We start from the raw sequence: 21,065 nt of genomic DNA on the forward strand, positions 1-21,065 counted from the left end.
ATCTACATTTGTCAGCATTTCATTTTTGGCCAGCGTGATGTGCTGCTGATTTGTCCATGCATCCTGACACATGAAAAAAGCTCCCGAGATGCAGATCTTCCTCATTAAAACGGAGCCCCCGCTCCGCGCTGCTGCCGGCGCCGTGGAGCGCGTCCCGTCCGCGCGGCGCCGGGGCTGACCCGCATTTACCGAGCGCTGGCAGTCCCGGGGGCACGGGCACGGGATTTACCGAGCGCTGGCAGCCGCGGGGCGCGGGCACGGGCACGGGATTTACCGAGCGCTGGCAGCCCCGGGGCGCGGGCACGGGCACGGGATTTACCGAGCGCTGGGCACGGGCACGGGATTTACCGAGCGCTGGGCGCGGGCACGGGCACGGGATTTACCGAGCGCTGGCAGCCCCGGGCACGGGCACGGGCACGGGATTTACCGAGCGCTGGCAGCCCCGGGCACGGGCACGGGCACGGGATTTACCGAGCGCTGGCAGCCTCATGGCATGGGCACGGGATTTACCGAGCGCTGGCAGCCCCGGGGAGCGGGCATGGGCACGGGATTTACCGAGCGTTGGCAGCCCCGGGGCACGGGATTTACCGAGCGCTGGCAGCCCCGGGGCTGCCCCGGATTTACCGAGCGCTGGCGGGCACGGGGCACGGGCACGGGATTTACCGAGCGCTGGCAGCCGCGGGGCGCGGGCACGGGCACGGGATTTACCGAGCGCTGGCAGCCCCGGGGCTGCCCCGGATTTACCGAGCGCTGGCGGGCACGGGGCACGGGCACGGGATTTACCGAGCGCTGGCAGCCCCGGGGCTGACTCGGATTTACCGAGCGCTGGCAGCCCCGGGCACGGGCACGGGCACGGGATTTACCGAGCGCTGGCAGCCCCGGGGCACGGGATTTACCGAGCGCTGGCAGCCCCGGGGCGCGGGCACGGGGCGGCACCGGGGGCCGCTGTGGCCCCACCTCCTTCCCCTGGACACCTGTTACAGAAGGAGAGGGGGAAGAAAGCAAGGCACTGGCTTTAACTGGAATAATGCAGGCTGTGATTTACCACCGCTGGCCGCAGCCACTGCCACCTGTTAGAGACTCTTTATTAATTAGCTGTGACCTGACTGTGAGTGAACGTGCATTGGCAGTGGCAGCTCGGGCCCTCTTGGGCTGTTGGTTGCAGCATCCAACTTCTCTTCTCCTGCCCTAGTCTTTAAGAACTGATTCTCACTTAATGCTGAGGAAAGGAGCATATACACCTTACTTGGCAAACTGCATTTCATACCAGTCCTTGGACAGCTGAGGTTTTAGTCTAGAGTGAAGCAGTTTCAAATGTGAAAAATAGATACAAGCATGTGCCCTGGAGTCAGCTCCTCTTGTGCATCAGAGTGAATGTCTGTAAAGCAGAGAGGGAGATCTAATGTGTGTCAGAGCTCAGAGAGCCTGAGGAGCAGAGAGGTGCCCAGCTCTGTAGGGAACGTGGTGGGGAAAGGGGGTTCCTGTGCTGTCCCTGCACTGTGGGGTGGCTGCAGTCCCTGCCCTTGGGCACCCGCAGTGCCCTGCCCTTGGCACAGGGGCTGTTCTGTGCCTGGGCAGCAGAGCTCAGTTCCCTGCCCAGCTCTGCTGTGCACTCAGTCGGGCTCAGGATGATCTGGGTCTCTGGAGCCCTGGTTTCTCTCCTCAGGAGCTGTCACTGTGACTCCATAACTTCCTTTTCTCTTCCTGTTCCCCAGCCTCGTAAAGCCCATGCGACACTATACAGTCTTCCTCTCTGAGGACTCCTCTGATGATGAATTTCAGCAGGAAGAGGATCCTGTCTCTGGCTTCTCTGAAAACTTTTTCTTCTCTGCTCCTTTCGAATGGTCTATCCTTCACTCTTTTGCTGTGTCCATGCCAGTTTCCAACAGTGGGGTTTGCATTGCCCAGGGCACCTGCTTCTGTACTGGGATTTGGAAATGCTCCTGGGGTCTCTGTACCATGCTTGATGAATGACCAACATTTCTCCTGCTTGTCTGTCTTGATGTTGAGCAGCATGAAGAAGCATCCTCCTGCATGAAACACTGCAGCACCACACAGCTTATGGGCTTCCATTGACTCCAGCTCTGTGGGATGTCACCCTTTCATTTGTCCTTTGTTCCAACATGCTGCTTGTCCTGTCCAAACCTTTCACCATTCATTCTTGTGTGGTGTTACTGTGCTTTTGGGTTGTCCTGTGAGCCTTGTTCCAGTGCAGTTACCAGCCTTTTCCTGTGTCACCTGTTTGATCCCAGCCTGTCTGGCCTGTCAGGTATCACATCCCTGCAGGTGTCCTCTGATGGCATTGAGTACAATCTGACAATTATACAAGAAGCAGGAAGTTTGTTTGGTCTGTTTGTATTCAGCTTTTGGATTTGTAACTTGTACCTTCCCAAGGCTCTGTAACTCTGTCTTGAAAGACTGTGTAGAGCAGCTGTGCCAGAACTGCTCACTGGTGCTGTGGCTGGAGGGTTGTGCCCCTGCCCACGGTGCCTGTGGCAGGGGAAGGAGCACGGCCTGCCCGGGGTGCCCGTGTGAGGCGAGGGGAGCCCTGCCAGCCGTGGGTTCCGCTGCACTAAATCCCTCTTGCTGCCTATTTGAATATCCCAATCCCAGCAGGCAGCTCTGAGCTGAGCCCTCACTGAATGTCAGCAGAGGATTTGTTATTTCCTAACCTCGCCTGCTTGAGGATTTCTAGGGGATGAAAGGTAGATAAATTGCATGGAGTTGCACTCATTCCTGTAACAGTGCAGCCACTGATTTGAGCAGCACCTGTAGGAAGAGGGGCCAGGGTGCTGTGAGCTGCTGCTTTGGAAATGCACATGGTGGCACAGGCAGGCAGCTCAGGGCTGGGAGATGGACGGTGCCAGCCCCAGCTGAGCAGCTGAAGCCTGGCAGGGTCAGACCAGGCTGGAGAAGGAGGCTGCCAGTGGGACAGAGGGGTCTGCAGCTGCTGAAATCCATTGTGTGCTGCAGACACAGGTTCAGAGGCTGACAGGGAAGGACTGCAGGCAGGTGGGATGGGGGGGATCGGTAGGAAAGGGCCAGGAAATGTTTCCACACTCCTGTTTGGAGTGGAGGAGACCAGTTTTGTTTTCAGCTATCCCTTGGGGGCTTGCAGGGTGACCCAGAGTGATGTGAGATTGCCCTGAGGCCGTGTGCTGTCACTGTCTGCCCTGTACCTGCAGTGTCCCTGTCCTGCTGGGGCTCAGTGCCTGCTCTGTGTGTGCTGGGGAGGGAAGCAGGCTGGGCTCTCTGGATTTGCATGATATAGATGTATTATGATAAAATATGGAAAAGGGAGAAGGGTTCTTCCATAGGATGTGTTTTTGCAGGTCTCACAAATATTTTCTTTTAATTGAAAGCTTGTTTAAATGCCACAGTACAACTGGCTGCCAGTCAAGTGCCAATCCCCACAGCCATGTGTGGCACTTGTTGTCATTAATTGGATGCACATTGTGCTGCTGTTCTCTGTACACACACCAAAATGCAAATGTGCTGGTTCCATTTTTTGCTGAGGTATGTGCAAGAGAAGCATCCTGCTAACTCAGCCTTAGCTGGTAATGTAAAGGAGGTGTCTCCATAATGGATTGTGGTGTTTCTTGATAAGATGACACCAATGAAATCATTGGAACCTGCACAGTGCTCCCAATTATTGCAGGAAAACACTGAGTTATGTTGTGTGCTGAGTTAGCTTGAAAGCCAAGGATGTCAGAGCCTGCAAACACAGGGTGCAGAGGCCGTGCCAGCCCGAGGGAGCCCAGACAGTCAGCATGGGGAGCTGGTGTCCCACTGTCCCTGCTCTGAGAGCTCCCCTCAGCCTGGCTGTGCCTGCACGAGCACAGCTTCCCTCTGAGCACCTCCCACTCGGCTCTTGCCCTTCCGAGCACCCTCGGCTGCCGGCTCCCCTCCTGCATGGCCCCCTGCCCCCCGCCTGCTCTGCACGGGGAGCTCTCTGAGCTCTATTTGCCACTGGGGAGCTCTTTGTAGCTCATCCAGCTCTATAGGAAATTGCGTCCAGAACAAAGCATGAGCAGCGCGGTGATTTGCGATGTGATTTGTGGTTGTGGCAGGCCTCAGCCGTACCGGGCGCTGAAGGAGTCGGACAGTGCCGATGGGGAGGACGTGGGCAGCCCGGAGAGAGCCAGGGAGCCGCTGCCCCCAAGCCCTCTGCTCTCCAGCAAGGCCTCAGAAGTCAACCTCCTGGAAGACATCTTCCCCAGCTTGGAAGTGGACGGCCAGCCCCAGCCCCTGAGCCAGGCCAAGAGCCTGGAGGACCTGCGGACGCCCAAGGAGGAGGCAGAGCAGCGCTGCTCCTTTGAATACCAGGTCAGGGGCTTCCTGTGCCCTGGGGGTGGCACAGGGCTCATTCTGAGCATCTTTTTCCTGTTATTGGGTAGATCCTAATAATAATCATCATCGTCATCATCATCTGTTTTCCAGGGATTTGCTTATGTGTTTCAGAATTAATTTCTGAATTAAGAAATGGCTTAAATGGGACTCGGTGATAAGTGTTTCCTCTGAAGCCTTTGCTTCTAAAGGAGGGGATATTTGCCCTCTTCCTCAGAATCTGTTTGTCCCATGGCCATCACATAGAGTTATCTTTGAAGTTGATGATTGACAGTGAGAATGAATAGTTGGTAATTTTCAGGTCCCCTGCAAACTTTTTTTCTTTTAATCTGGCTCTTTTTTAAGCATCATTTGAACAATCTCCCTCTGAAGAAACGGGATGTTTGTGACGGAACATTGCTCAGAAAGTGTTAAACTAAAGCAGACTCCAAGATCTTCATCTGACATTAAAGAAGCAAATGTCATTTCTACTTTATAATAATATTGATTTTAGTGTTGCATTCAGATATTTCATTTGTCAACTTATTCCATGCAGCAATTAAGGCTTCTCAGCTTCTGTGCCTTGGACACAGGCTGTGTGCTCCTTACTGGGCTGTGACAGATGCACACCATGTGCCAGCTGAACACCCCGTGGCAGCAGAGCTGGAATTGGAGCTGCAGAGTCCTGGCTGGCTCCTGGCCACACGCTGTTGTCCCTCTGCACTGATCAGCCTGGGGACTGATCCTCTTCCCTCACAGCAGCCTGAACTCACTTCCTGCTCTGCCTTGTGAGGACATCAGTTAGAGTTAATGCTTGTTCTGCTCTCTTGCAGAGAATGGATCTTGGTGTGTCTGAGAGGAGCAGGATTGTGCCAAGCATGAAGCTGTCCCACCCTTACAACAAGCTGTGGAGCATGGGCCATGATGATATGGCTATTCCCACCAAATATTCCCAAAGCTCCCCAGAAAGACCCTTGGCTGCCCTGGGTAACATGCCCCCCATCTCCAGGAGACCCCAGAGCAGAGACAGTGGTCTGGCTCCTGCCGAAAAGGATGAATCCAATCCTGCCATTCAAGGGAACATCACCATTCCTAGGCCCCAGGGAAGAAAGACTCCAGAACTGGGGATCGTGCCACCACCACCAGCACCCAGGGCTTCCAAGCACCAGGCTCCAGCGGAAATCCTCACCCCTCAGGGGCGCGGCCCCTTGGTTTCAGATCTTGTCCCCGAGCCCTTTGGGGCTGTGTCCCTAAAGGCCGAAGTGCAGCAGTCAGCGGGTGGCTCCTCCCGCCCGTCCCAGCTGCCGTGCGGCGCTGCCGGCAGCGCTGGGATGCTGCAGCCCGAGCGGGTGAAGGCAGAGGGCGCCGGCAACGAGAGCGAGCTCCTGCTGAGCCTGCTGGACCCGCTGCGAACCACGGCCTGGCCGGCCAGGGCCCCGCAGGGCTCGGCCCCCGCTCCCGCCTTCGGGGCCCTGCCCAGTGACTTTGTGCCTCCTGCAGCTGCAGCGTTTGCCCAGCCCCTGGGCTATCCTGCTCCCCCGCCTTTTCTACAGCCCTCCCCCAATCCGTTCACCCAGACACTGCCAGGAGCCCTGCCCGTGTCCCTGGTCAGAGCCCCCAGGGGCTCCTTCACCCCCTCCCTAGGTCATGCCTACAGCTCCAGCTTCATCACCCCCACTGCCGCCTTCTACCCGGCACAGAGACCTCAGCCCCCCATGGCCACGCTCTCCATGCCAAACCTGTTCAGCCAGGCTCCAGCTGTGCCAGCAGCTGGCTCCTTGCTCCTGCAGAGCCACAGCCCTTCTCCCAGCAGCTCCCTCCAGCCAGCGTGTCTGGCTGCTCCCCCCAAACCCCGAACGTTACAGGTGGGCCAGCCCAGCACAAAGGTAGATCCCAAACAAGCCCTGGCTCTTCTGGCCAGTGAACCCCCTCTGGTCCCTGCCAGGCCAGCCAAGGGCTTGGAGTCAGTGTTACTGTCCTCAAAATCTGAGGAGACAAAAGATCCATTTGAAGATCTGTTAAAAAAGACCAAGCAGGACGTGTCACCCACACCAGGTAAGGTGGAGCAGCTCAGAAAGCGATGGGAAACCTTTGAGTGACACGCCCCATGGCCTTGGTGTCCTTTTGGAAGTGACAGAGGGATTTTTTGGTTTTTTTGAGCCAGCATAAAACCAAGCATTTCTTTTAAGGAAGGCTGAGCCAGGAGTGCCGCAGGACCATCGCTGAGCTGCAACTCAACACGAGAGCTTTTTGCCCACAGGTCAGAGTCCCCCAGTCCCTGGCACTGCTCTCACTCCCCGCCACTGAACCCTGGGATCCCTGCACTGACCAAAGCCTGAGGGGAGGTGGGTTGGGTTGGGGTGGGTTGGGATTTCCATACACAGCTTTTCAGGCAGCACTACTGATGCACAAGTTCCTCCCTCCCTGTATTTTTGGTCCTTGGCACACCTGGAGCTTGACACAGCCCACTCTGCTGGGGTTCGCTCCTGCCTCTGAGAACGGACGTCAGTTTTTCTGGCATTACACAGAAATACAACATTTTGTTCCCACATGCAAAGTGCAGCAAACCGGCCCACAAGTCACTGAACTGCTCCCTTGGTTTGTGTTTGTGCTCCTGGAGCTGTGCTGTCACATGGACTTTGGTGGCACCTTTGACTCCCCCCCACCCCAAACACCAACAGCCAGGGCAGAGTTGTCACAGGCCTGGAAACCACAGCACAGAGCAGCTGCTCAGGGATAGGTCCTGCATCTCTGTTGGGAAACTGGAAACACCAGCAATTGTTTTCATTTTTTTGACTTTGTTTTTGTTAAATACATCAGAAAATAGAGGCCATAAAGAGTATCCTAGTTCTTATATATGTGTATCTTAATATTATCTATCAATATTATAAATTGCAGTATATGAATGGAATGTAACAATATCTTACTTGATGATTACAAAGCCGAGCAGGTGTGGGGCGTGGCGGTTCCCGCTGCTGGGTGCAGGGCAGGCCGGTGTGCTGGGGCTGAGGGCAGGGCAGGCCGGTGTGCTGGGGCTGAGGGCAGGGCAGGCCGGAGTGCTGGGCTGGGGGGGCAGGGCAGGCCGGTGTGCTGGGCTAGGGCAGGGCAGGCCGGGGGGCTGGGGCTAGGGCAGGGCAGGCCGGTGTGCTGGGGCTGAGGGCAGGGCATGGCCGGAGTGCTGGGGCTGAGGGCAGGGCAGGGCAGGCCGGTGTGCTGGGCTGAGGGCAGGGCAGGCCGGTGTGCTGGGCTGAGGGCAGGGCAGGCCGGTGTGCTGGGGCTGAGGGCAGGGCAGGCCGGAGTGCTGGGGCTGAGGGCAGGGCAGGCCGGTGTGCTGGGGCTGAGGGCAGGGCAGGCCGGTGTGCTGGGGCTGAGGGCAGGGCAGGCCAGTGTGTGCTGGGCTGAGGGCAGGGCAGGCCGGTGTGCTGGGCTGAGGGCAGGGCAGGCCGGGGCTGGGGCTGAGGGCAGGGCAGGCGGAGTGCTGGGCTGAGGCTGAGGGCAGGGCAGGCCGGTGTGCTGGGGCTGAGGGCAGGGCAGGCCGGTGTGCTGGGGCTGAGGGCAGGGCAGGGCAGGCCGGTGTGCTGGGGCTGAGGGCAGGGCAGGCCGGTGTGCTGGGGCTGAGGGCAGGGCAGGCCGGTGTGCTGGGCTGAGGGCAGGGCGTGCCCGGGGGGCTCTGTGGGGCCTCGGGCTGGCCCGCGAGGCGCCGAGCGCAGGGGAGGCTCAGCCGGGTGTTCTGAGCCCCCTCTGGCTTCTGCAGACATTTCCCACAGCCCTCAGCACCCCCGGGAAAGCTGCTGTCTCTGATCATTTCTGTTTCACTTCAGTGGTGCTTCTTTGGTTTGGTTTGTGTCTGGGCACACTCTGGTGTAAAACCTGTCACTCTCGCAGAGGGAATCACATCACCATTGAGCCTTTGATAAAGGAAATCATCTTGGACACATGGGGAAATTCTTGTAAAGCTTTATCTGATTTCCAATGTATCTATTTTATTCATGTTATCTTGGAAGTTTTCTTACTCTGGGGAATGGGAATGGCTGTCTCTGTGTTCGAGTCTGGGCAGTACAAAAGAAAAATATCTGAAATGCTGCCGGTTTTGGGAAGACCACAGTATTCCAGGAATATTCTGTTTCTGTACAGTGCTGTTCCTCTGACAAGCCATTCACTTGGATTTGTATTTTCTTTTTGTGTTGAAAGACAGATGGGTTTAGTATTGAATAGTAAAATATTTAAAGTCTAAGATACCAGTTCCATTTTATTTGGATAAAGGATAGAGTTCAGAATAAGAATGTTATATATTATTCAGTCTGGCATTTCAGAGCTCCTTTGCAATGAGCTGGATGATGGAACTGTCTGGCTTGTGGTGGGTGTGAAGGGCACTGGACAGTCCTGCCTGTGCCAGCAGGGCCCCACAGGCCCTGTTTGAGCTCAGTGATGTCACAGTGACCACACACTGAGCCCAGCACAGATGCCTTGAACCTCTCAGGAAATTCTGCAGTTCATTTCCACCTCTGGCTACTTTGCTCATATTATGGATCATTTGGTAAGTCGGTTTTGGGGCACTGAAGAGTATTAACACCCATTTATTCACCCTTCACTTTATTTAGCACCTCTGAGATCCAGGAGGACAAGGGGTTTGTGACTTCCCTCATTTCTGGAGCAGGGTTTGCAAGCGGAGACCTTTTTAGGGGTTTCTTGTAACGTAGGAATTGAACTATCCCTAGGACAGCATTTAGGGATTTTTTGCCTTATTTAAACTCAGGAATGCCTAACATGATTCATTCCTGATAGTGCCAGGTATAAACAGTTTGTTTATCTGAACCAGTTCTGGTGCAGCCCTAGAAGGAATTTGGAAGCTTTTATTAATCCAGTATAAAAAGTGTTCCTGGTCTTACTCAGCAGTGACTTTATACTTGACTTTTCCATGTTCCTGTACTTGCCCTGTGTTTGGTATCGCTTTGCTTATTTACAGCTGCTTCCTGCCATAAGAAATGAGTTTATTTTAAAAACAAACAGACAAGACAAGCCTCTGCGAAGTTTGTGGTGCATCTGCTGCTGCACAAGAGGTGAAACCATTTCTGTGTTTTGTTCACTCTGGGTGGAGGCTTCAGAGTCCCTTTTCCCCCATTCCCGTCTCGTTATTGCCCATAAAGTCCGGGATTGATGGTGAAATGCAGCTCAGTGAGGTGAGAGAGAGCAGAGCTTGCCCAGCTCCCCCCTTGGTGTTCAGCAGCTCTGTCCTGCTGCTGGGCAAAGCTCTGCACCCCGGCCTGTGCTCAGGGCTCTGGGCTGCGACAAATCACCACAAAATGAATCCTTTAACCATGAAAAATCAAAGTTTGCAGCTGTGCAGGGGGTGTGGCACAGACCATGATCAGCCATCCAGACAGAAAGGTGTTCTTTGGGGAAAAACAGTCACAAGTCAACAACCAGGTCTGGTTTTAACCAAATTTTACTGTAAATTTCTTTCGAAGGACATTCTAATTATTTACAAATTATAAAATTTACAATTAAAAAAGAAATCAGGATCATAATCATTAACTACAGCAAGTCCAGTTTTGTGAAAAAATATATTCAAAAATTAAATATCAAAACAAAGTTAAGTTCATTATTGAATAAAACAAAACCACCTTCCATAAATTATTTTGCAGAAATGCTCAAGACACTGGCAGGGTATTTGAACCCCTTGGCTCTGGGTGCTCGGGTGCAGCCCTGAGGAGCTGCCGGGGCTCCAGGGCTCCGTTTGTTCCTGCAGGGGCGGCAGCAGCTGCCGGGGCTCTGCTCCATCCTGCTGCTGCTCCTTTCTGTGCAGACACCAATGGGAGGCAGCAGCGAGGCAGAAGCAGCGCCTGCCCTGGGGTGCCAGGGCACAGGTGGCACAGAGCCCCCGAGGCCTTTGCCTGGCAGCACAGGGCCCCCGGGCTGTGCCCACCCCTGCTCCCCACTGGCCTGGCACAGCTCTGCTGCCCTGGAGCCTCCTGTGCACAGGAAATGCCCCTCAGCTGCCCCAAAGCCCCGGTGCCACGGGGGGGCCGGGCAGTGCCACTGCCTCTGTTCCCAAAGCGAGCTGGGCCAGCAAAGCAGGGACAGAACAGTCCAGCAGAATCCCTGCTATGAACACAGGAAAGCAGCCACAGCTCCCACCTGCAGCCAGGGCACCCCTGGCACTGCCAGACACAGCTGGGATCTCACCTTTGTCTCTTCACTACTAGAGGGAAAGTGATCTTGCTGACAAAATACTGTCTGTCTCCCACTCCTGGTTTTTCCTGTTTTCTAAAACTTTCATTTTTCTGTCAGCAGCTGCCTGTTGCAGAGACCTGTTCTTACACAGACACATGTGAGCAGTAGTTCCAGACCCCTCCCTTTGCTTGGAATTACAGAAATATTTACAGCTACAGTAGAAAAAAAAATCCCAAAGCAGGCCAGAATAAACAGCGTTTTCTTGTGGCAATGAGCTAAGGCAGGCAGGTTCCCACCCTGATTTTTAATGGTATTTTGGACATTAAAAAGCAGACACTGTTCTAAAATATTCCTTATTGATAGTTGTTGTGATTGTCCTGAAACACTAATGACTTTAAGCCTTACCTGGCCTGCTGTGCTGCATTTCCTTCCACAGTCTCTGCCACATTATGCTAAAGAAGAAACAGCACATTCAACAGCTACAACAGTAACACAGGAGAAGCAAAGCCACAAAATCAAACCCCTGTTAGTGCAGTGGGAAGCAGAAGCTGTGTCACTTACACCAACCCTTGTTTGGGTTAAAAGATTGGCTGACTAAATTCCACTCTCCTGTGCCAGCAAGCCCAAACCTGTCAGTCCAGAGAGGTCACCTCTAGAACTCTTTCTTTCTCCCCTCCTCACCCCAGCAGGTACCACCTGATGCTCTCACAAGGGTCAGTTCCATGGTCAAAGCTGCTTGGGAGTGGTGGAGCTGGATCACACATGAAAACGTCCTCCTTTCACAAAAGTTAAACTGTAACTGGCACCGCAGGATCAGAAAGGCACTTCAGATATTCCTGTGGTTTGGTGTGGTCTCAGGGAAAGCTCCAGCAGCCATGTCCAGCTCAGCCCAGTGGGACTGACTGCCATGCCAGCCCTGGCCCAGCTGGAAGGGCAGCAGCAGCTCTAGGAAGGAATTCCCAGCACTCACTCACCTGGCTTAGCCTTGCAGAGGAGTCACAGGTATGTGTCTTGTTGAAAAAACCTTACTATTCACATTGTTTCTGAATGCAGTGGTTTCATTCCCGGTCACTGGACCTGCTGCCTGCAGGAGCAGGGGCCCGGCAGGCTCTGGCTGTGCCACAGCCCCACCTTCGGCCTGGTTCCGTGTCCCCGCTGTGCCACAGCCACTGCTCCCTCCTGGCCCTCAGCAGGGGCGTTTCTGCTCCCCAGGGCTGCCAGAGCAGTTTGCTGGGAATGCTCTGCGGGCTGATTGCAGGCAGCAGCCCGAGGGGCAGCGCCAGCGGGCAGTGCCAGCGGGCAGTGCCCGAGGCTGTGCAGAGCTGCCCCCCCAGCGTGACCCCAGCTCAGATCAGCCGCTCGGTCGGGGGCATCTTGATCACGTTCCACATTTCCACGCGGGCCCCGTCCTTCTCCTGCCGGCTCGGGCTGTAGGTTCCCTGAGTCGCTCTCCTCCTCTTCATGGCAATGGCCGTGGCTGCAGCCAGTGCGAGGAGCAGGGCAGCCCCCGCAGCCCCGACTGCTCCCACCACCGACGAGTGGCTGAGGTGCGCCCACACTCGCTGCTGTGGTAGAACAGGCAGTTACTCAGAGCTTCCACCAGGACGCAGCTGCAACTCACCCCCGTCAGCCCCCGGCGCTCCCTCAGCTGCGCTGTCCCTGTCCCGCGGAGCCCAGGGATGCACAGGGGGCTGGGACCTTTCCTGCTCCCCTGTCCCCTCCGTGCACACCCAAAGTCCAGCACGTGGCAGCTGCAGCTCCGGCCCAAACCCCCGCAGTCCTGCCTGTCCCTTCCCTGCGGTACCCATGGGAATGTCTAACAGCACCTGGGCATTCACACTGATTGATACAAGGATTTTGATCATTCCTGACAATTCCCTGTAACACAGGGCTGGCACAGGGAGGTCACAGCTGCTGTTGCTGTTGAAGACTCTGAAAACCTCACACACCTGAGCTGAGAGAGTCTGAATGTTTTTCAGCTGTTGACAAACCAGAGCAGAATACACAAACCAGCCACGACCCTCCCAGCTCCTGAGTGGGACTCAGGGAGCTGAACCTGCACAGGTGCCTCGGTCACCCTGCCTTGGGAAGCAGATGGAATGTGCCTCTCCTGCCTGGGAGGGGACAGGAGCCAGAGCCACTTGAGCTCCTGCTGCGATGAGCGAGGGCAGCGCGGGGCAGGGCACAGGGGCAGAGGCTCCCTTGGAGCCCAGCGCCAGCCCAGCCGTGTCCGTTCGGGGTGAGCGGGGAGGGGCTGCATCTGCTGCTGCCAGGGCTGCAGAGCTCCAGGTGCAGGCCCTGGGCACGGCCTAGATCAGGCGCTCCTCGGGCGGCACCTTCAGGACACTGTCCATCTCCAGCCGCGCTCCTGCCACCTCCTGCTGGCTCGGGCTGTACGTCCCCTCCGACTGGCGCCTCTTCCTCGCCGTGAGAACCATGAATATGAGAGCAATGCTGAGGAGCAGCACTGAGCCACAGGCTACGGGGACAGCTACTTCAATTAGTGGGGAGGGGAAGAGAGCACCTGGAGTCCCTTTCTGTAAAAGAAATTAATGGAGAAACAATGAAACCCCAGTGGTTACAACAACTGCAGTAACTGACCAAAATGGTCGGATTAGAGAGAAAAAGGTTTTTAAAAAAGCAAAAACCAGCACTTTTTCACAGCAAGACAGCACCTTAAGATGTAAATGCCAGTTCACTCAGCATCTACAGTGGGAGTCTTCAAAGGTGCCTTCTTACCAATATCAGACTAAAACACACAGGTGGCACTGGCAAAGTTGTCACCAGTGTTGCAAAACAAAAACAAAAAACACACAACAAAAAACACAACAAAAAAACAAAAAACAAACAAACAAAAAACCCAAAAACCTTTAAAATTAATGCAGAGTAATGTGAATTTTCAGTAACCCAAAAAAATTTCCCCAAGCAGGGGCATGATACTTTAAAAAAGTTCAATGATGCCTTAATGCCTGTAATGGCAAAGCAGAGAATTGATTAAGCTGTTAAACTGTGAAACAGAATTGCAGAACTTGCAGCAGGAAGGGGAAGATGTTGAAGAGGTCAGGACATGGATGTGAGATGAAGATGATAAAAAGCCCAAGTACTGAGGAGAGAATTCTGGTGGAATCAAGGATGGCATGGAAGACACCAACATAACTAAAACAACTGTGGAATTTTTGTCACGAAACGAAGTTTTAAAATTGCAGTAAGTTTAAAAATAAGATATTTCTTATTGCTATCAATGGTATCGGCCACCTTACAGCTAAAACCAAAATAATTCAAGCTGGATCATTTACAGTTTTTTGATGCCATTCAGTCTGTGCTCATGTCACAGAGCAAAGAAGGAACATTCCCAGGGGATCTGGACGCCCTCCTGCCCTTTTCTAAAGCCTGGAGTGCAGGTGGATTCCCGAGGCCGCCCAAAGCCGCGCGCTGGGCAGGGTGAGTTGCAGAGCATGCGGGTTAGTCCTGCACCAGCAGGGCCCAGCAGAGAGCACAGCGAGCTCAGCTGAGCCCCAGCTGGCCCTGGTGGCACCAGCCCCAGCCCCAGCCCCACCAGGGGGAGCGAGGGAATGCAAAGAGTGAAGAAAAACAAGGGGAGGGTGATGAAAATGAGTACAAGGAATCCACAGAAATGTCCTGGGACAGAGGAGATAGAGATGCCTGAAGGAGCCTGTGCATGCAAACTGGAAATGTCAGGGTGACCTTGGCACATGCATTAGAGCCCTGGGTAACAGCAACAGCAGCAAACCCCGCCTGGCACAGAGCCCTTTCCATGCAGGATGGGTTAGTACATTCCCAGGTTACCCAAAAAGCTGCCTGTGCATGCAACAGCTTCCCAGAGAAAGCAGGGGTAGGGATCCCACCTCCCCCAGGAAGGACCCCAGCCCCACCCCAAACACTTGGGTTATGCACACAGGATGGGCAGCTCAGGGACAGCACTCAGCTTTTCACACAGACTGAACCACTCTGGGCCTGACTTTATCCAACCTCCCTTCTCCAAACATCCATTTCTACTCAGATGATCTTTGCAGAGGGCAGGTGTTTAGTAATTCTTATCCAAGATAAAACACCAAATGAAATTCCACTCTCCAGGAACCTGGGTCAGGAACCTGCAGGAGTTGGATTTCTGTCCAAAGAGTTGTGAAATCTATGGAGATGTGGAGAGACAGCCCCAAAAGCCATATGGCAGCACATGCAGGTACTGAGGAGCATTTACTGCAATTATTTCTGTGCTGGAGACCAATAAGCAGCAGCACTGCAGAGAAAAGAGCCCACTGAGGGTTGCCCAGCTGTGCTTTAGCAGGGCAGAGTGCCCGGCCAGGCAGTGCTTACGTTGATGTCGCAGCGCTCGCCGGTGAAGCTGGCGCTGCACACGCACTCGTATCTGTTCTCCGAGTCCTGGCACGTGCCCCCGTTCTGGCACGGGTTCGGCTCACACTCGTTTATGTTGATTTGACAGCTGCAAGAGAAGAGTGGATTAGAATTGTCTTATATATTCCTGTGCCATAGAACACAAGATCATCCAGTCTAAAAAAGCCTCTTTTGTTTGAAAAGCGCCCATTGCAGCTTCTCCAGGTGCTTTCTCTGGAGTCAAACAACCTGAAATTCTCCCCTGGTCACACCAACCCTCCTGTTGTGGTTTTCTACGGGACTGAGGCCAGCACGGGTCTCCAGCACAGCCCAGTGTGCTTGAAACACCTTGGAAGCAGTTCTCACTGCAAAAACCGCTGTTGGCAGCTGGATGATCTGAAGCTTCCCTCTGCTCCAAGCAACAGCTGGTGTTCCCATTAGGAGCAGCTGTTTGACCAGCACAGGGACATGCAGGAGGGTGAGGCAGCACTTACTTCCTTCCAGTGAAGCCAGGCCTGCAGGAGCAGTTGGCTCCCCAGCTCTCGGTGATGCACCTGCCACCGTTCAAGCAGGTGAAGTTCTTGCCACACTGCTGAGGGGGGAACGGCCACCTGGGGAGAGCAAGGGACAGCCTTAAAGCACTCAGCTTCTGGGGAAGGGCAGTGTTCTGGGGCTCAGGGGGAATGGGGCCATAAACACAATGCTTGGTGTTTCTAGGAAGGAGTTTGACAAAAGTGGAAAAGGGAATAGTCTCAGAAATCATCTGTAACATCAGAGTATTCCCTTGGATCATGCCCTGGGAACAGACAGGAGCTCTCTGTACTCAGACAGGCCTGTTCTTGCTAATGAAAATACAGGCAGGGACAGGACACGGCTGGAACAGTACAGCCAGGCCCCAGGAAGGATAATGCCAGTAACCAGGTAACTGTCCCAGCATGCAGCAGGAACAACAGCAAAATCATCCTGGATAGATCAGGTAACTGAAATGCAACCATGTCAGTATTTAACTTCATGTTCCATTTGAACTGGCACAAGATGTTTTGTTTTAAATCAGCATAGGAATATGGCAAGGGGAATCAAGTCATAGAGAAGATGGGATATCATGGGGAGTGCTAGAGGGAAATGACAACAGGCCAGAGTATGTGCCCTTCAACCAGCTCTGAAAGGTAGCATGGGGAAAAACCACATCAAAAGGAAGGATCCTTATCCTGTACGAGGCTGAACCCCTGTCAGTGAGGGTTTGGACCTGGACAGCACCTTCCAAGTCACAGCAGAATTTGGGTTCTTTGCTACAAGATGCTTGCAATGAAAAATTTTCCCGAAGTGTCCCAAAGTAAAAGTGCAGTTTATCTGGAGGCTCCCCTGCCCTGTGTGAAAGCAGCCCTTACTTACTCGCAGCGAGGCCCGGAGTACTGCGGGGGGCACCTGCACGAGTACCCGTACACGCCGTCCACGCAGGTGGCCCCGTTCAGGCACTGGTGCCGCACGCAGTCGTCCACGTTGATGTCGCACCTCTTCCCGATGAAGCCGCGGAAGCACTCGCACTGGAAATCTGCCACAGCATCCACGCAGTCCCCGTGCACGCAGGGGCTGGGCTGGCAGTCGTCGATGTTGGCCTCGCAGCGCGGCCCCGCCCAGCCCGCGCTGCAGCCGCAGCCGAAGGCGTCGAACAGGTCCTGGCAGGTGCCGCCGTTGAGGCAGGGGCCGGAGGCGCACACGTCGGCCCCGGAGCAGCCCAGGCGGGCGCTGCCCGGGCCGGCCCGCAGGAACTGCTCGGCCTGCGGGTACGGCTGCTGCGGCGGGAAGGGCAGGAAGAGCCCCCCGATCTGCACCCGGCCCAGGCAGCCGGTGAAATTCTCGGCCACAACGACCGAGGCGTTGTTCTTGAGGAAGTCGAGGTTGCCGGCGCTTCCCGGCAGGGTCACGTTGACCGAGCCGTCCCAGCGGAGCAGCCACCGCGAGGAGAGCGCGGCCGGCTCCTCCATGGACACGGACACGCTGTGCCAGGCCCCGTCCGTGACCGCCTGCGGGCTCACGAAGCTCACGCCCTCGACGCTGTTCCCACTCCTGATGTCAACAAGCAGGGAGGAATTCCTAATGGCTACCTGGAGGGAATCCACCTCTTCCACAGCCCGAAGCAAAACGGCATCTTCATCTCTGGTTCTGAATTCCACGTGGAGGCTGCTCAGAGTTCTGGTCACTGATGTGTTGGTGGTAAATTCAATGGCAGCATAACTATTGAATGTTGCATTAGCCAGACCTGTAAATAAAGGGGGAGAGCATGAGGGATTTCAAAGACAGTTGGTGTCCTGTTTGAGCCAGACCAATGGCACACCCCTGGCAGGTTCTCTCCCTAAGAACCCCTAAGCTTAGTGTGAGCAGGATTACAGGCGAGCTGCTGGCAGCCTTAAAGCTCTTCCTGTTTACAACTGCACCTCCTGTAGTAACATCCAGCTCTTAGGCAGCAATTTTCACTCCTCAGCTGTGCTCTGTCACACCCAGGGCAAGCCCAGAGAGCCCAGGCTGCCTGGGCCCATGTACCCGGGCACCACTCCGTGTCCTCCTTGCAGCCTTTGTTTGGATTGTTTTCAACAGCACCAACTGGGAACATTGATTATAGACAGGGAATGGGCGGGGGGATTTTACACAAGCAAGAGAACAGAACTTACACACATATCCTGCCACAACGTCTGTGCAGGTGGTGCCTTCAGGACATGGGTCACTTTCACACCAGACTTTCTCTTCACAAAATTTCCCAGTGAAATTTGCAGGACAGCTGCAATGGAAATCATTCCAAGTGACAATGCATCTGCCACCATTCTGACATGGCTCAGACTGAAAAACAAAACAGGGGAATTTAGGGGCAGAGCAATTCATCTTGAAGTCTAAGAGACTTTGGTAGAATTGTGAAGATGAGCACAAGCAGCATTAGAATCAAGAGAGGAGAGAAATGGAACAGTGACTCAAGAGCACTGAGGGAAGCACAAGGGTCTCTGTACAAGAAACTCCTGAGCTCCTGCTCCCCCCTGTGCACAGCACTGACCAACAGGAATCCAGCAATTTGGCAAAGAACAAGACACAAAAGCACAGGTGAGGAACGGATTAAACAAACTGTGATGCTCCCAAGAGGCTCCCAAAGTTCTGTCCCCAGAAGGACACCCCTGACACCACAGCTGTGACAACACCTCAGAGCGCCATAGGCAGGAAGGGCGAGATTGGGGGTAAGGCCTCCCCATTGGCAGGCGTGGCACAGAGGAGAGCCAGGCTCTGATCCAAGGGCACACGGACACAGCTCCTTCAGCCTCTGCTGTTGAAATGGCAGATTCCTGGGCAAGAGGTTGTTGTGCAACTGGAACAGGATGAAGGGAGGGGCTGGCAAGATTACAGGGTAGGGAGGGGAGTCTGGAACCCATGTGGGCTCAGCAAAGTGGAGATGGGCAGCACAAAAGCCACTGCCCAAGTTCTAAAAGCACAAAAACTACAGGGGAGCTTGAGAAAACTCAGTGTTTAAATCATATGTAGTATACTGAGTGAGGTGGGAGCACAGAGAACCATGTGTTCTTCAACACATCAGAAACCTCCTTTTTCTGGTATCAGCAACAGTCAGACTTGTGTGTAATAACAGAACTCCAGTGAACCCTGCACACACAGAGACAAACACCACACAGCCCATACCTGGCAGGTGTCATCAGAGATGCAGCCATTCACAAGGTTTCCAGTTTGAGTCCTATTGAGTTCCTGTGGCACACTGTTGTTCTCCACCTGGAAAAGCTCTATCTGGTGGCTGTTGAGTTGGATGTCCTGCAAGCAGCCCTTGAAGTAGCCCCCCCAGAGCTCGGCACTGTCGGGGTTGGGGTGCCCCCCAATGAACAGCTCAGAGCCAGCTCCCAGGGCCTGTGCTGGCAGCTGGCCCAGCTCCAGCAGCGTGTCTGACTGCAGGGCACCCACAGAGCCTCCCTGGAAGGACAGGGCTATCAAACGTCTGCTCCCATCCACCACATTCCCTGGAAAGGTCACAGTGTCCGCAGGGGACGTCTCTATGCTCAGCTGGCCGTCCCTCAGGTACAGGGTGAGGCAGGGGCCTGTCCCATTGCAGGCCTGCACCAACAAACCATCGGGCTTCCGGCTCCGCAGGAAAAACGAGAGGTTGAAGTCTGCCCCAAGGCTGTCAGAAAGGGTGAAAGAGGCAAAGCTGGTGGAATTCTCTAGGCCAAACGTTGCTGCTGGGCGCTCTGGAAGAGAACAGAAACAAACTTCAGCTCAGAGATAAAGGGAATGCAGCCGGCATGGGGATGCAGCTCCTTAGGAATGGGGCAAAGGTCCCTTTCAATGTTTTCCGCACGTGCCAGGGTAATGATGCTCCTCCCCACAGGTGTGTGACACTAAGAAGAAGGTGGATGTGTCCTTGCTTCCTCTGGAGGACACAAATTCAAGTATCCAAGTAGCATGAGAGTGAAACACAAGTCTAGCAGAGCCCTTGCCAATCCAGCGAATTTACTCAAGGACTTTCGAGATACAGAGTTGCTTTTAAAATTTGTAAATTTGGTAACAGCAGTACATGTCATACTTAGGGCTCAGAAGAGTTGAAAAAAGCTCCAATACTAATACAAGCCTTACAGGAGCAAAAAATGCAAATAGATATGATTTTAACTCAAAATTGTCAAAGAGCTTCCTTCAACAAAGCAATATATTCCTATTCATCCTCAACTCAGAAGCTCAATATCAACTTTTCACAGTAAAACAACTTCCCTGCTCCCCTGCATTGACACAGATCTGTTAAAAGCTGATGCAGAGCCTCTGGCTCTACCAGGAATAACCTGCACCACAAAACTGACAGTCATTTGTGCAGGAGAAAACAACAGGAAAAAAAATCCACAGAGGCTTTTGCTTTATTTTTCCCCCTGGTCAAACAGAAAGTCCTGTTTCCAGAGCTGACATCCAAGCTCCTCCAGTACCTGTGGAGCTGGCGGGTGTCAATCCCATGGCACTTACCATACGAGCAAGCTGGGCCTCCATAGGGCCTGGCACAGTCACACCTGAAGGTGGCCCAGAGGTCCACACAGAGCCCTCCGTGCAGGCAGGGCTGGGACAGGCACCACTCGGTGCGCTCGCAGCCCGGCCTGGCCGGGGACAGCTCCCCCAGGGGCAGATCCGCCGGCAGCACGGCCGCAGCGTCCACCTGCAGGTCCTGCAGGCAGCCCACAAAGCCTTGCTGGCTCCCCGTGTTGTTGGCCATTGGATCCTCAGCACCTCCAATATACAGAGTCAGGAAGGCTTGTGGGATCACAGCAGTGCTGGCTGGGACAGGAGAGCTCTGCAGGCAGAGCCCGGCCTCACAAGAGCCGTGCCAGAGCTTCAGCTGCACCGTGCTGTGCACGACAACTTCCACTCTGTGCCACTGGCCATCGTCCACTCTGAGCCCCCTCAGGAGCAGCGGGTACCCAACACCCTCCCTCTTCAGCTCTGCGTGCAGGACGCCATCCAGGAGCTCCAGGAACAAGTACTCGGCTTCCCGGCCTCGGTAAAACAGGACAGCGCTGGGCAGAGTGGTTCGGAAGCGGAGGGACACGCTGGCCCCTGCCGTGCCCCTCCTGCTCTCACTGTCCTCGGGCAGCTCAACGAGGAGATACCCTCTGGAAGCAAAGGAAAACGTTGTTGGTGTGGAGCACGTGGCATCATAGAATCCAGGCTGGCACTGGCACAGGTGGCCGTGGCTCTCGGCTCGGTACGTTGGGATGCACAAGGCCTCGTTCTGGCAGTCGTGGCTCTGGCACCCAGTGAGCTGCACAGAGCAGTTCTTCCCTCCCCACGTAATGCCATCCTGGCCAGGGGCACAGTGGCACGAATAGTCAGCAATGCCATCCTCACACACAGCTCCATTCTTGCAGGGACCCTCCTCACACTCATTGATGTTAACAGCACATTCCACACCTGCAAAAGAGATTTAGAGATGGGATCTCACCTGGGACTGGGACTGCCCTCCCCAGTTCTCTCCAGGGAGCAGCTGCCAGCAAGGAGCCCCACACATGGCACAGGCTCCTACCATGATGCAAGAGCAAGAAACCCAAACTTCTGTGTCCTCCCAGGTGCTATTTATTTCTAGAGCTTTGGCCTGTCAGCCCAAATCCCCCCACCAACTGCTGTCCTGGCCCAATGGCCCAAGCTCAATGTGCAAAAGGTATGAAAGGACTAAAACAGCACAGACAAGGAAT

General features: G+C 54.6%; 2 protein-coding genes across 19 annotated transcripts in view; one reads left to right on the forward strand and one right to left on the reverse strand.

The window, feature by feature from the left end:
* DENND1A (DENN domain containing 1A) overlaps positions 1-7,384 on the forward strand; it is a 150,537-nt gene extending 143,153 nt beyond the window's left edge. For 4 of the 10 annotated variants that reach the window (XM_064727997.1, XM_064727998.1, XM_064727999.1 and 1 more), the window contains 3 exons: positions 1,716-1,844; positions 4,071-4,326; positions 5,160-7,384. In XM_064727997.1, coding sequence (XP_064584067.1) covers positions 1,716-1,844; positions 4,071-4,326; positions 5,160-6,425 — 1,651 coding nt within the window. In that variant the 3' untranslated portion in view covers positions 6,426-7,384. Of the gene's footprint in view, positions 1-1,715; positions 1,845-4,070; positions 4,327-5,159 lie in introns of those variants that run through there. The other 6 variants (XM_064728002.1, XM_064728003.1, XM_064728004.1 and 3 more) reach the window with 4 other exon arrangements.
* Positions 7,385-9,761: 2,377 nt separating this feature from the next.
* Positions 9,762-21,065, reverse strand: part of CRB2 (crumbs cell polarity complex component 2) — a 54,859-nt gene continuing 43,555 nt past the window's right edge. For 7 of the 9 annotated variants that reach the window (XM_064728015.1, XM_064728013.1, XM_064728014.1 and 4 more), the window contains 7 exons: positions 19,846-20,784; positions 18,529-19,085; positions 17,523-17,688; positions 16,246-17,113; positions 15,348-15,464; positions 14,836-14,962; positions 11,923-13,037 (listed from right to left, as the gene is read on the reverse strand). In XM_064728015.1, coding sequence (XP_064584085.1) covers positions 12,810-13,037; positions 14,836-14,962; positions 15,348-15,464; positions 16,246-17,113; positions 17,523-17,688; positions 18,529-19,085; positions 19,846-20,784 — 3,002 coding nt within the window. In that variant the 3' untranslated portion in view covers positions 11,923-12,809. Of the gene's footprint in view, positions 13,038-14,835; positions 14,963-15,347; positions 15,465-16,245; positions 17,114-17,522; positions 17,689-18,528; positions 19,086-19,845; positions 20,785-21,065 lie in introns of all 9 variants that reach the window. The other 2 variants (XM_064728009.1, XM_064728008.1) reach the window with 2 other exon arrangements.

This window comes from Zonotrichia leucophrys, chromosome 17, assembly GCF_028769735.1.
Source record: "Zonotrichia leucophrys gambelii isolate GWCS_2022_RI chromosome 17, RI_Zleu_2.0, whole genome shotgun sequence".
NCBI lineage: Eukaryota > Metazoa > Chordata > Aves > Passeriformes > Passerellidae > Zonotrichia > Zonotrichia leucophrys.